Here is a 14,135-nt window from a genome sequence, read left to right as displayed (position 1 = left end):
AGTTATACCCTCTAAAGTGCAGAATGACATTTTTTACCTTGACTAGTTTCTGGCTGCTGTCAGGGCAGTAGAATCCATGTAATGGTGCCCTGGGTTAGAAATCCCCTCTTTGGCCAGAACACACTGGTTTTGTGATTCATTTCTTCAAAGGACTAAAGATCATTCAGCAAGATCAAATCTTTATTCAGAGCCTGGAAGCATCCAGCCAATCCCTTCCTTACTGCACTCAGGATAATGTTTCATTTGAGCGGTGCTGCTGAGCTGCATGATGCATCCAGAGAGAAGTGGAACCTTTCTTCCAGCCGATCAGTTGAACTGTGTTATTTTGTGAAACTGCTGACCTGGCCCTCCAGTTCTCCTCCTATGAAGAAGTTCATCAACATCCCTCTACTACAAGGCTACATTTGCAAGCTTGTCGCATTCCTGGCACTGAGCTTGTCCCCCCTCTGGTGTTTTATCAATAGGTGATGTATATTACCTATAAACTTTAGAAAAGGACTAGAAGTGCCAGTTTTAACACAGAAACCAACTGCTTTCACATCTACTGGTTTCATTTTTGTTCTCAGCTTGACTTCTGTCATCTGTGTTTTCCTGACAAGACCAGTCGGTGTTAGTTTTAAATCTGTCCCTTGCTCTGTATCCTTCCTGTGTTGTATCTCCCCAGCTACAGCTCTATGTTTTTGAGAATGTCACACCACATCAAGATAACCACTGAGCAGAAAGCAGAAAACGAACATTAAAACAACATGTACACACACAAAAGCCAAAACTGTGACTGATCAAGCTTCCTACTCCTCAAAAGAGCCATTGAGAGAGCAAGTACAAATATGTGCTAGAGCCACAGAGTAGTCAGTCCAAAACCAACCCCAGCCAGAAATAAAAGCAGTGCCTATGAATCACGTACAAATGACAGCATAGGGATGGTGACAAAGGGTACATTGAAGTATATATCTACCAGTAGGTGTTCTTTTGGCTACATTTCTGTGTTCTTTGTCAGTGAAGCTGTAGCCTGATGCATTACCTTAGCTGGCCCACACAGATGTTACCGCTTGAGGCTATTTTCTCTCTTCCATCCAAAGGCAGAATGCACCCAGAAGCAGGTCAATTTTATCAGCTTCTACAAGCAAGGGGAAAGGAAAAATAAATAATAAAAGATATATATAAAAATAAAAAAAAAAAAAAAAAAGAGAAAGAGAAAAGTTGTCTTGAAAACTACATCTTCTAATCATCACTGCAGTGTGACACACTGTCTCCTCATGAGCAGCATGACTTGGGATGCATGATGACAGGTAATTCTTGATTCAGAAAGAAATCATCAGTGCACTCTCATTGTCAGAGAAGGACATGGATGTTCAGCTGCAACACAACATATTACTGAAACATTGCATAAAATCCCTTTCTGCCAAGATTTTAGAAGCCTGATTTAATATTCCCTCTGCTTTGATGTTATAAGGGTGGTGATGAAGATTCTCCAGTTTCAACAAAATTACAAGGCTTTCACTCCTTATTATCATCCACTTCTAGCTAGGAAAGGTGCAATGGGGTACATGCATCAAAAGGTGGCTAAGGTTCAACCACAAAAGTTTTTTGTCTGCTAATCCACAGAGGCAATGGGAGTCTGAAGGAAACATCTGCCTTCTAATCACTGTAAACTGATCAGCAGCTACTGCTGGCTAATACTGTGATTGTTAGACCAAGAGATTACTCCCAATTGCTTGTAGTATATGCCGTGAAGCAAAGCATGCCCACTGCTTAGCTTCACCACTGGCCCCTCTTTGCATAGCGGGGATATTTTGCTTAATATCATGCATGTTTTAAGGGAAAGCTTATTGTAAATTTATTGCAAGAAGTGCAGACAAAGGAAGACACTGGAATTGTAGGTGTCCATTGCTGATGCTACTTACACCAGGAGGACCTACTAGACTTTAGAGGCAATATTTAACTTTTGCTTTTATTTTTCCTTAGAATTTTAGTAATCTCTGGAATTATATATTTTGCAGAAAAATTATTGCCTTTGGCTGACAAAGTGGGAGGTCTGGTTACTGTAAGGACATTAGGGCTGAACTGCTAGCTATGGAGTTCTGTGGAGGCTGATAAAAAGAGTTGCAAGAAGCACTTAATGGGGTAAAGTCAGCCTCGAAGGGATAAGCTATTAAAAGGGTCACAGGAAATTTTAAGTTATTGTAAGGTCAAAATGCATTAAAGCCATCAAAGGGAAATAGCTGTTAAATAAAACAGAGAATTTAGCAACTCGTGAGTCCCTTTCAGTACATAGAAGAATTGTGTACATTTTGTATGATGTTCCGTGCAACACCCGCGTTTTATCTTGAAACCTGCAGCTCCTAGTTACCTTATCAAAATCAACCCTCACCTGAAATATAGCGTGTAATCATGCTTTTTCTTTAACCTGCATTATCAACTTCAACATAGGCTTACTTTATCTAACTTCCCAGTTTCAGAAAGCATAATGTCATGGAAATCCTTTCTAGTTTTAAACTGTGGCCTTCACACCCTTTACAGCATTGAGTAACACTGCTGCGTATGAAATTCGGTGCTTCAGTTCTTACTGAAGAGCACAGAAATGCTGACGTTAACACCGTGGGGAATGGGATTAGGGCTTTAGCAATGCCTGCTGACTGCCAGTAAGCTTGCACCCAGGATATTTAGGTAGAGGAAGGCCCCCTCCAACCCCAGTGATATGCCCTATCAAACTGTAACAAAGGGAAGACACAAACGTGTTTACATGAGTTCCATTAAGGCTCATTCCCAAGGCAGGTGGAAAACCTATCAAACCACTGTTGTCTTTGGGTCAAGATGCTAGGCATTTTTCAAGGGGAGGGGAGAATAAAGAAAGGTAAGTCTTTACAAAGTCATGCCAGTGCCTGGGAGGTTTACGATAATTTGATTTGCTCTCCTAGTGTCTGATAATTTATTTAGTTTTCCTATGAGAGGCTGTAACATTTTTGTTTGCTATTTTGAAATTGGAGCTCCTCCACGGAGGCCAAGGAATGGGACTAGAAAGGATCAGAACTAGTTATAATCAACAAATGTTGAAGTGTGCCTGATGGGTATTGAGATGGGAGTGTATTTCAGAAAGTTAAAGAAAGGTAGAACAAGGTAGAGATGTCAGACAGAAAAAGGGGAAGAGACAACATGGCATATGTTTACATAAAGGTGCCTTCTGAATTCCTTGAAAAGACAAGAAAGTGTCTGCCCAGCAGGGCAAAGAGCCAAAACTGCCCCCTCCAAAGCAGAGCAAGCTTGGCCCCGATCCTCAATTTCCCACTTAAGTACTTCCCTCAGTTAACTTGGAATTGAACTCCCTTGGATTTATTGCCTAAGTGAGAGATGCCGTAAGCGATAAGCAATGTAAAAGAAGTTAGTGCTATACTTTCATGGTTACTTGCTCATTTGTAAGGCAGTTGAACAAAGACAAAAACAGATCCCAAGTTGAAAATCAGTTTGAACTCTCATGTTTTACTCAGGCCAAGACTGGACCTCCCACGTTACGTAAAGCTTTACTGAATTACAATGCAAATTGAGCTGGAACAAGCTCAGTTATGCATAAACTGAAAACCAAAACTGAATCAAAAAGCACAACAGTTTCATTCCCTGTAATTGAAGGAAGCATCCGTTGTCACAGAATTTTTTAAAGTCTGATATCAGAACAAAACCACTAGCATTATCTTAAAGTGCAATTTTTTTGTATAAGGTGAAAAGCACATTAAAAAGTTAAGGGACAAAAAAAAAAAATAGAAATCCCTGTTTAAACAAGTATTAAGTTGCTTCTAGTTATTTTTTCTTGGCTTCATTTTGTATTGGTGAAGAGAGGAAGACAGTCTCTTCTGATCTCCAGATGAAATTCTTGGGTTTCAACATGATGGTCTTGGGAAAGCAGATTAGCCATGAGTGCATTATGGTCTTTGAATGTCACAAAGCTTAGGGTCATCTGAAATCTAGATCCAAATTTTATGATTTGGGGTGATATACAATATACACATATACCCAATATACAGCTGGGGGACAGAAACCTTATTGATGATGTGAGATGAAAAGGGGGAGAAAAAGAAAGTGGGGGGGGAAGGGGGGGAAGATGAATTCAGAGTTATGGTTGCCATAACTCTTTGAACTCATCTAGGTTTTGATGAGCGTTGCAAGACTTTTTGATGGGTCAGCAAGAGCTCTAGATCCCTGTTAGCCTTAGTAAGCAGAAGCAAAGATTATAGCATGGATCAGAAGAGGTGAAGAAAAAAGGGCAAAGAGGGTGACAGTTTAAGGGCTTGAATCCTAGCAGCCTTCAGTAACTATGGGTAAATCTGACCTGCCTGAGGGCAGGTCACTGTGCTGAGATCTGTGAGCGTTGGCACAGAGCAAACCGCAAATGTAGCAGCCAAACAAGAGCAGCCATGTGGCTCTAAAAGCTGCCAGTGCAGCAGTATCTGCGCCAAAGGAATAGAGCAAGTGACCAGGACACAAAGACCTACAAAAGCAATAATTCTGTGCATCATATTATTAATGTTCATAATTATTCAGGGAAATAATTAAGGTATCTAAATCTGCTTATCTAAAGATACCTGATCATATACCTAAGTGAGGAACAGAAGGTTATTCTCCCTTCAGATAACAGTTGATGTTTTTTTGCATGCCATTTTTCGAACATAACTCCTATTTTGTGGCTGTGGGGTGGGTTCTGATACTTTCAGAGCCCTGTAAGTAGAAATGTCTTGAAAGCCAGAATTACTACAGCATCACTATTCAAGTTGTCATCTTACTGCTGATGTGCCAAAAGTCATCACAACCTTAAGGCTAAAAAAAGCCTAAAGGTACTGTAGTGCTACATTTTAGCTGCCAGCCCCCTCAGTACCTGCAGAACATGTAGCCTGCTCCCAATAGAAGAGCAAGTTCTCTTGTTGCTCCGCACACAGGGAGATGATGATTGCTGCTAACAGCAATGGGACACTGGAAAATCCCATTGTGCCCACAAAGCTTGAAAATGGCAGAAGCTATTCCACTCCAAGCCTCAGCCAGACTCCCGACTCTCATTCTCTAATCCAACCATTGCTAGTTAACACAGCTTCCTTTTCTTCCACTCAATTATCAAATACAAACACCTTCCATGTAAGAGGCAAATCATTCCATCACAACAGCATTTGTCATGTCTCTAAATTGCAGCACCTCTTATAGGTCCTCCCCTGAGTTACTGTGACAGGCAAGGAGAAAGAGCTGGCGAGGACTTTGGGTACATGCATGTGGCATCTACCACATTTTCCTATCTCAAAGCATCGCAGTCACAGCATTCGTTGTGTTCAGACTGCAGATGTTTGATTTGCCAAAACAGTGAGATCTTACTGTTGGGTGTTGAAAAATACAGGGCCTGATGTCAGATGCAAAAATTAGCAACAGGATTTTCAATTAAATCTAACAGAAACTTGTCTGGTTTCTTCTGGTTGAAGGAACAACTCAGCTTTTGCATCTTACTCATATGAATCAGTATTATAAAAAGGTAAGTACCTTAACAACTACTAGTGCAAAAATGTCTACTTAGTCTTTAAGTTTAATTGAGCACAAAGATGTTACACAAATTTTCTGAAGCCAATCTATCCCATTAAGCCCATTGTTATCCAAATATACATCTGAGAATCTGTTTTCCAACCAGGAAGGGTTGGAAACCCTTTAATGCTTTAACTAGCATTTGGTCTGTCCATAGCTGCCACAAAAAAAAAAAAAAAAAAAAAAAAAAAAAAAATCAAAGAAAAAAAAAATCTTACTTGTTTATCTGAGAATCCTTGTAAGTAACTCGTCTCTCATGTGTCTGATGAGGCAGCTTTTACTGGAGATTAACCAAGACCTTCTACACAAAGCTCAACATATTCCAGAAGGATGTATGGGAGATACCAAGCCTCTGAGTCTTAGATTCTCAAATCCAAATTACTTTCCTGCTTTTTTTTTTTTTTTTTATTATTATGACCAATCAAACCTTATGAAAAGATGTTTATAAGTCTCTAGTAAAATCTTCCTTGTTTTCCCAGCTGCCATGTTCTTCATTTGATATGTATCTGCAGGTGTCTGTGATCCCATGTGCATGAACGGAGGGAAGTGTGTAAGCCCAAATGTCTGTGACTGCCCATCTGGTTGGAGAGGGAAACACTGTAATAAACGTAAGCATTTCTACTGCCCATCAAACAGATCATTGCTTATTACTTAGGCCAGTCAACATCAATTGTAATCTTCTTTTAATATTAAAAAACAATATAGTGCATAGAATTCATTTTGCTCCTTCAGCAGTTTGAAGAAAAACAATTTTAAGCACAAGCAATACAAAATGCTATAAACATTTGATGCATGCAGAGAAAAAAGCTGTGTAGGGGAACCCTGGTTCTGCTTCATTCAGCTGTCTGTTACACATCTTGCTATGGAAATTCATTTTTATAGTATTAAACTTGAAGCATTTATTTTATGTTTTAACAGCTTCACATATTTTGTTATATTTTACAGAGAAATGCCATATATTTCAAAATACAGAACTATTTAAAGCTTGCTATAAAGCCTTCCAAACTGATATACTCTCAAGGTCACCAGATACATTTTGGTGCACAATTTCAAGAAAGATGTGTTCTCACTCTGTAACTCTACCATATCTGACTACTCTTACATAAAACTATCATTAAAAAAAGAAAACCTCTCACCCTAAAATATTTTCAAGGAGTATTTTTCCTTATGTGGTTATTCATTACCATGATGTTGACAGATAAACTGAATAAATTTATAATCCAGATGATATACTGTATGCAAACCAGATTAAAATATTGGAGTTTTACCCTTTGGGTCCTGGTAGTAAATATGATTTCGGAACCAGTGTTTTGAAATTATAATATTAATAATTTCTTCAGAAATTCTGCAGGAAGTCTGTGTCTCTCACTTTTTTGGAAACTCTGAATAAATAATATATACACTGAACGTATGAAAACCTACTATGCAATTCAATTTACTTATAATGTGGAACACATTATATGCATATAACACATAGGAATATACCATATGAACATATCATACGGGGAGTATTCTTAACTGATAGTGAGCTGAATGTTAGAAATAGCCAAGCTACCAGTAGGCAGTCATCAAAGATATCTTAAGAAAGAAGTAAATATCAAAGAATCCTACACACAAATTATCTGATGAATAGAGCACATGCATTCCTTTGGAAATTAGCCATTTGAAAAGAAACTGAGCAGGTCACTCTTTCAGGCATATTTTGAACGTCTGGATATGTTGTTTACATCTTCTCACTTGTTTCATGTCAATCTGTTCAGCTGTTTGCCTGCAGAAATGCCTGAACGGTGGTGAATGTATAGGTCCAAACATCTGTGAGTGCTCTGAAGGATGGGTAGGAATGCTGTGCCAGACCCGTAAGTGCTGCTCTAATTATGACAGTCTTGTAGCCACACGTGTTGCACCAGAGATCCTTACACATTAACTCTTCTACTGTGTTTACACTACATGTAAAAGTCAACCATAAGATGATTGGCACCTAAAATCTGCCTCTTATTTGTCAGAACTGTCGTATGCTGTCAGTAAAACTATTATTTTCAAAGACATTTCTGGACTCAACATCCGTGTGAGGAAGAGAACTGACAACCTTTACTTACGCAAATGCTGAGCTCGATTTGCCAGACAATATTAATAGGTTTTAAACTCAGTGATTTGAAAGACTAAATAAAAAAGAGGGGTCAGGGACAAAAGAAAATGGAGTGTCCTCTTCAGCATATCCAGATGGCATTAGCACAGGAAGACACCAGGTACCTGTTAACCTAGGAGCCCAATCCCGCAAGCCCTACGCATTCGATGTGACCATTGAGGTGGCTTTGTACATGCAGGGACTGAAAAAGCTGGAATAGGAAGAGCCCCATTATTGGCCATTATACAGGGTCACTTCAGTGTGTGCATGTTATTAGCTTTACAGTAAAAGGGCATGAAGAAAATATCAAGGCATTATCCCCTTTAAAGGGTAATCTTCCTTTCCTCTCACACTCAGAAAGCATAATTACTTATGGAAATCTTTTGTCAGTTAAATCCCAATGGTTGTGTAATTGTTTCTTTGCACCAGCTGTCTTCTAGTTCAAACATTGTAATGTTTAAAGTTATTTATTAGTTGATAACATATCCCTGGTTCAGTTTATTAAATAAATAAGCAAATCGTGCTTGCTCCTGCGCAAGGCAAGTAAGACTTACTATCATTACCAATTTCTGCTGTACTATGCAGACACACAAGCCTGGGCATTATTTTAATCTATTTAATCAGCTCCTTTGAAACTTTCCTTCAGATCTGTTCAGTTGATAACCACTCTGTTTTTACTATTTCTTCCCACGCCGCTGGAGTGGGCAATTAAATCAGCTCTCTGTCCAAAAGGAGCTGTCCGAAACTCCTAGGTCTCACAGCAAACCCAAATAATCACCAAGTGGTTGGAATTTCACTATTTTTTAAACAGAAAGAGAGAAGACTATTGTCAGAGAGCAGATGGCTAGGTCTTATAATGTTGCTCCAGGGTATTCACAATGAGGCAGGGAGATACCAGGAGAAACAGAAAGTCTTCATCCTCACAGATGTTACATATAAAGTTTTGCATGAAAGTATAACCCCTAAAAGCATGTCTGGTTTTGTACTTTGACAAAAAAATGTATGTATCTGAACTCAATGAGTCCTCGCAGTGCCACCCTTGTTCAGAAGCAATTTGGGCTGGTTTGTGACTTTGGGACTTGTTCAGGTGTAGGAGGAAGGTAGATAACCCCAGCTTCATTCTTTGTTTTCAGCCCATGCTCTCGTGCAACTGCCCTTATCGAGATGGCAGAGATGGGAATGTAGATGCAGGTTGCATCCCCACACTGAACACCATTTTTCCTCACTAACTTCCTATCACATATCCGGTAGGGTGACCAAACCAACGGATCTATAGGAACTCCTGTTACTCTTTTCTAGACATTTCTCAGAAAGAAAAAAAAAAAAAAAAAAAAAAAGTGTTTCAGTCCTCTGTACCAAGACAGCTAGCCAAAGCAGGCCATTAAGCCAGCAAAAGAGACAATGGACAAATACTGAGAATTTATCTTGTGTTTGTTTTTTTTTTTTCAGTTCTTTTGCAATGAAGATTGCCACTGTCCAAGTCAGAAAAAAAAAATATCTCTTAAGTATTTTGAAAATGCTTCAGAGATCAAGATTGAACTCTGTGGTCAGGTGTAGCAACACAAGTTGTGGAGCTTGTATCTGATTTGGAATGAGTCTGCTGCATGTTGGAGGAGCAATCATGCAAGCAAAAACTTTGCCTCTTTTGCAATGATGTGCAATGAAATTGCATTTCCATTTAATCTGGTGAACTACAAATTTCTCAATGTTATGATCAGTCAAACTCGCAGTGACATTGCAGAGATGCCTGTGCAGGTTGTTTTTCTTACAGTTTTACCAGTCTCTGGCAACCGCTGCACTGCAGAATTTGGCAAGAGTAAGAGTAGGTTAAGAGACTTTCAGGAGACATTGTTTCAGCAGTAATGGATAAAATGCAATAGTTCTCTTTTATCAGACTGTAAATAAAGAGGTCAGTCGAGAGAATAGTTTTCTTCCCCACTCATCTGTAACTGCACAGAATAGCTTCTGAAAGAGAATCAATAAAATAGGTCATTTGTCCCAACAAATACGGTGTACGGTGGAATACACACATTATCTTTGATAAATACCTATGACTTTATGGCCATAGACGGTCATAGAACAAGGAATAATGGTCAAGTCTCAGACAGTATTGCAAATGTAAGAAAATTACCTTTCAGGAAGACAGGTTAAAAAAAAATGTCATTTGAAATATTCAACGTGCCTTACCCAGAGAAAGTAGCAGCTCCATAGATTAGGCTCCCTCCATTACAAGATTTTTTCTCTTCGACTCCCTCGTTAACTTTCATAACAGCAGCACAAATGTTCTAAAAATTCCCTCTTGGAAAACACAGGAACAGTATCGCAGGATCACCATGTTTTCACGAAAAATTATCTCCTTCCCATCTGAGCTCAGACACCCATTCTAAAGCTCCATGCCCGTGGGTTCCCCCTGCATCCTTCACTGTTAGCTCACATCTCCCTTTTTCTTGAGCTCAAAAAGAAATATTAGACCAAAGCAGTGAAGACCTAATGGTACAATCTGACTACCCTGGTAGATTTAGCCAAAACACAACCCAGCAAAGTCATAAGGCTTCTGGCCAGAGATATGAAGCAGTTGTTTAAGGATCAGAGTGCAGGATCAAGGTATAACTCTAATAATTAATTATAAAGTATAAGAAGGTTATCGTTGTGAAGGATCTTCGTCATTAAAATTCATACTGCTATCTTCTGTTCTAATATTATTGAACCCATACTGCCTTCTCATTTGCCCTTCAGAATATCTTCTCTTTATTTGCATGTTATAAGTGTCAAGCTTATAGCCTTATAATTTCCTCAACATTCTTGCTCCTTCTCTCTCTCTCTGTCTTGAACAACATGTCAGACAGGCTTGCTTCTAGCTTTCCTGTGTAACCCTTTCAATCCTTAAAAAAAGAAAAATCGTAAAAATGATTGCCATTTGCATGCAAATTATAGTTCTGTTCTTTTAACGTCCAGGGATAAATCTCTTTCTGTAATGGGCATTTATTGATTATAATTTTGTCATAAGCTTAGCTTATTAAATGACTTTCTGTGCTGAATCTGTACAGGATAATGCACACATAGCCTGTGTCATTTTCAGTGTTTAGAGGCTTAGCATCCCTTGTAAATACATTTATGAAATATTCATTTGAACTTCAGCTATGTTATTATCCTCTGTGATTTCAATTCCAATTTTCTTCCAAAATGTTTTTAACTTTTCTCCTAACTGAGCTCTTGTTTTTTCTGAGCACTGCAGCAGGAAGCAGTGGGTGGAGAGGGAAAGACAAGCAGGTAGCAAAGGATAAAGAAGTAGAGAATCTTTTCCTTTTTTTTTTTCTTTGTTTGCATTATCTGAGAATCAAAGTAACTACAGATGAACAAAAAAAAAAAAAAAAAAAAAAAAAAAAATGTCTGGTAGCTTATCTAACATCTGTTTTTCTGCCAGTGCAGACCAGAAAACCCCTAGCAGAGTTAGAGATCTCCAGAAAAGTCTACCTCTCTTTTCCTTACCTGGCTTCATTTTATCCACTACAAAGAAGAAAGGAGAATTAATTTCCATTTTACCTGTGCCCAAGTTCATATCAAATTATATGTACTAATATCAGACACAGTTCTCTCTCTTCTAGAACAAAAGCTTACTATACAGTGGAACAAAACTGGTGTGGGCACAAGGAGCCCCTTCTTCTGTCAATGCACAGACTAGCAGAAGGTGGAAAGTGTTTTGTTGTTTTATTTTCTCTTTTTTCTTTCTTTCCTTTTTTTTTTTTTTTTTTTTTTCCAATGAGTGAAATTTTTTCCAGTTATATATGAGTTCTTTCAGCCTATGGAAAAGCTGAGGAAGCAGTTGGAAGATGAACAGTATGCTGTTATACATCCAGTGTGATTTCATTTCTCCTCTGCCCCGTCCACAGCTGGGATCACACTTGGGCTTCCCCCTCTCAAAAGTAATTCAGAGTTTGCAGCTGCCCATTGTGGGTCTTGGGGGTTGTTTTACAACAGATAAACCAGCTGCAAATAACAAAACCAAGTTTGCTTCTTGTTTCAACAAAAACGACACTTTTTAGCTTTTCAAAATAGATAGCTTTTCAAAACTAGTTGATCTTTAAGCTCCCTTCCAACTCAAACCACTTTATGGTTCTATAATTCTAAAATAGCAGAAGTATTTCAACTAGCTCTTACAGTAGGAAGTCAAGCTGCTAGCTGCAGGCCACTGGAGTCCTACAACAGAAAACCACCTGGCACAGCTGGCTTTTGAAAAGGATCACCTGCAGGTCCACAGCATGTTCCTCTTCTAGACATGGTATGGGTCAGCAGTTTTGACCAAAGCACGAACCCTCACTTAAACCACAAAGAATTTCCATGAGCTTAAATTTGTGTCAAAATCAGATTCTAAGACCAACAAATCCTGGAATTCATTCCTTTATCCCCAGAATTTGTTGAAGTTGATTTTCTGTAAAAAGCCCCTTGTAGGGATACATTAAACTTTTTCAGATCTGACCAAATACTTGGCTCAGTAGTGAAGGAGCATACATATAGGTATTGGAGCATAGACATACTTTATGTCTTATGCTTTATTGACATATAATGGCATATACATTATATTCAGATCTTAATGGTGCATGGCTACCTGCTTTCCTATATGGCTCTCTCTGACAAGAAAATATAATAATCCACTTGTTGATATTTATTTGGCAATATTTATAGAAGTCTTAACTCATGAGATCTAATTAAAATACTAAGGGGTGTATGTTCTGCTTGAATTGGTGCCCTATGAATTGGCTGTTGTCTTTCCTCTATGCCAAAACAATGTCATAAGAATATAAACTGTATGAACTGAGCATGAAAAAATGGTTGAAATTTGAGTAATTCAGTTGATAATATTTTATCTCCTAAAATAAAATAAAATAAAATAAAATAAAATAAAAGCCCTGATTCTTTCATTAACAGAATATCTTTAAATGGATAAATTATTTACATCAAATAAATGTACTCTATAAGTACTCTAGATAAGATTAAAAACTTTTATTCTGATTCCTTTATTGATTCTTTGAGACCGTGAAATTACATGCCCTTGTTTCCAGAGATGTGAAGTATGCAACTCACAAAATTCTCCCTTTTATTTATTGTAATAATATCACTTTGGGGAGTAAATATTTAACCTATCTTTGCATCTCAAGACAAGAAAGGATCTCTTAACAGCTGTTATTTTATTTCAATTGGAACAAAAGCAAATCGATTTTGACACGAATCTGCCCCAACCACTGATGCCCAGAACGTATCCTGGCTTTCCAGATCAGGGCTTGCTCTGATCCATTTCCTGCTGAGCTAAGGTGATTATTTTGGCACTCTTCTCTTTCCCCATCATTGTGTAGAAGAGATAAAGAAAGAAAACTGTAAATGTAACAGACACATAAGCATGAAAAATCCTGTGGCACACATTTTTAATGCCTACGTATTTTTTGTCCTTTTCTCCATCATATGAAACTACAGAACCATGATATATTTTGTCATATCATTGTCATATCAGTTTTTAAAGCATCTGAGTATTTCCTTTCTGATTACAACATTTAAAGTGTATTTCTAAACAATTTTATCTTTCACTTGTAGCAATTTGTGAGCAAAAATGTCTATTTGGAAGCAGATGCATAAGACCAAATGTCTGTGCTTGCAGAAGTGGCTACACTGGCTCAGCATGTGAAAAGAAGGTAAGGTATCAGCCAAAACCATTGGATTCTTATAGTAAGGAGGAAAAAAATAGCTGAATGTAACTGAAATAGTTTATAGGAAAAGTTCTTGATAACCTTGTGAAAGATGTAAAAAAGGTTATAAAGGAGTTTAAAGGAAGTTTAATGACCGCTAAGCTGCCAAACTAACCCTGTACACAAGTTCTGCATGTAATAGTTTAATACCTCAAATATAAACATACAAAAGCCGTGTCTATTTTGATAGTGAGGGTCATCCTTAATACAGTTCTCCTGTCCAAAGCCACTAAGCATCTGCACAGTAAACAGTTCTCCAGGCCAAGACGGGATCTGCCTCTCTCCTCCAAGTAACTTCCTTAGAGGCTCTTTTCCACATGAGCCCTTTTTGGTGCCTGCTGCTCCACCACCAAACGGGTGCTTCCAGACATGCTCAGACAGAGCCACAGGGACCAAATCCCTGTACCCTTTCAATGGGAATAACAGACACTTGAGTGAGCGCCACTTTTTTTCCTAATCTGCACACCCTTTTTCCCAGTGAACTTTCTCCCTTCCACAGTCACAAACATCCAAAATATTTCATATGATTGCCACTGTCAGGGGCCACACAGTCACTTCCTGCAAATGCAGCCCTATCCCACTCCAGTGGCCCGACTTTCCCAGTCTCCAGCTTTCAGAAGGGCAGCTTGCCCTCTCATTTACCTGTACACAAAGGCTAGAGGAAAAAAAAAAATCAACATATTTTCATTTCAATTACATTATGCATTAGATATAGCATGAAA

General features: G+C 38.4%; 1 protein-coding gene and 1 long non-coding RNA gene across 4 annotated transcripts in view; one reads left to right on the top strand and one right to left on the bottom strand.

The window, feature by feature from the left end:
- The window catches only part of LOC311438811, a 129,175-nt gene that overhangs the window by 6,413 nt on the left and 108,627 nt on the right, over positions 1-14,135 (bottom strand). For all 3 annotated transcript variants that reach the window (XR_014694327.1, XR_014694328.1, XR_014694329.1), the window contains exon 2: positions 1,022-1,117. This is a non-coding gene — a long non-coding RNA (uncharacterized lncRNA). The remainder of the gene's footprint in view (positions 1-1,021; positions 1,118-14,135) is intronic.
- Positions 1-14,135, top strand: part of LOC311438809 (von Willebrand factor D and EGF domain-containing protein-like) — a 177,182-nt gene that overhangs the window by 155,799 nt on the left and 7,248 nt on the right. The window contains exons 26-28 of the mRNA XM_084523694.1: positions 6,063-6,158; positions 7,311-7,406; positions 13,262-13,359. Of these exons, the coding sequence (XP_084379820.1) occupies positions 6,063-6,158; positions 7,311-7,406; positions 13,262-13,359 (290 nt within the window). The remainder of the gene's footprint in view (positions 1-6,062; positions 6,159-7,310; positions 7,407-13,261; positions 13,360-14,135) is intronic.

This window comes from Aythya ferina, assembly GCF_964211825.1.
Source record: "Aythya ferina genome assembly, chromosome: 6".
NCBI classification, from domain to species: Eukaryota; Metazoa; Chordata; class Aves; order Anseriformes; family Anatidae; genus Aythya; species Aythya ferina.
The sequence above is the reverse complement of the archived record's forward strand: the minus strand, read 5'-3'. Positions and strand labels throughout refer to the sequence as shown.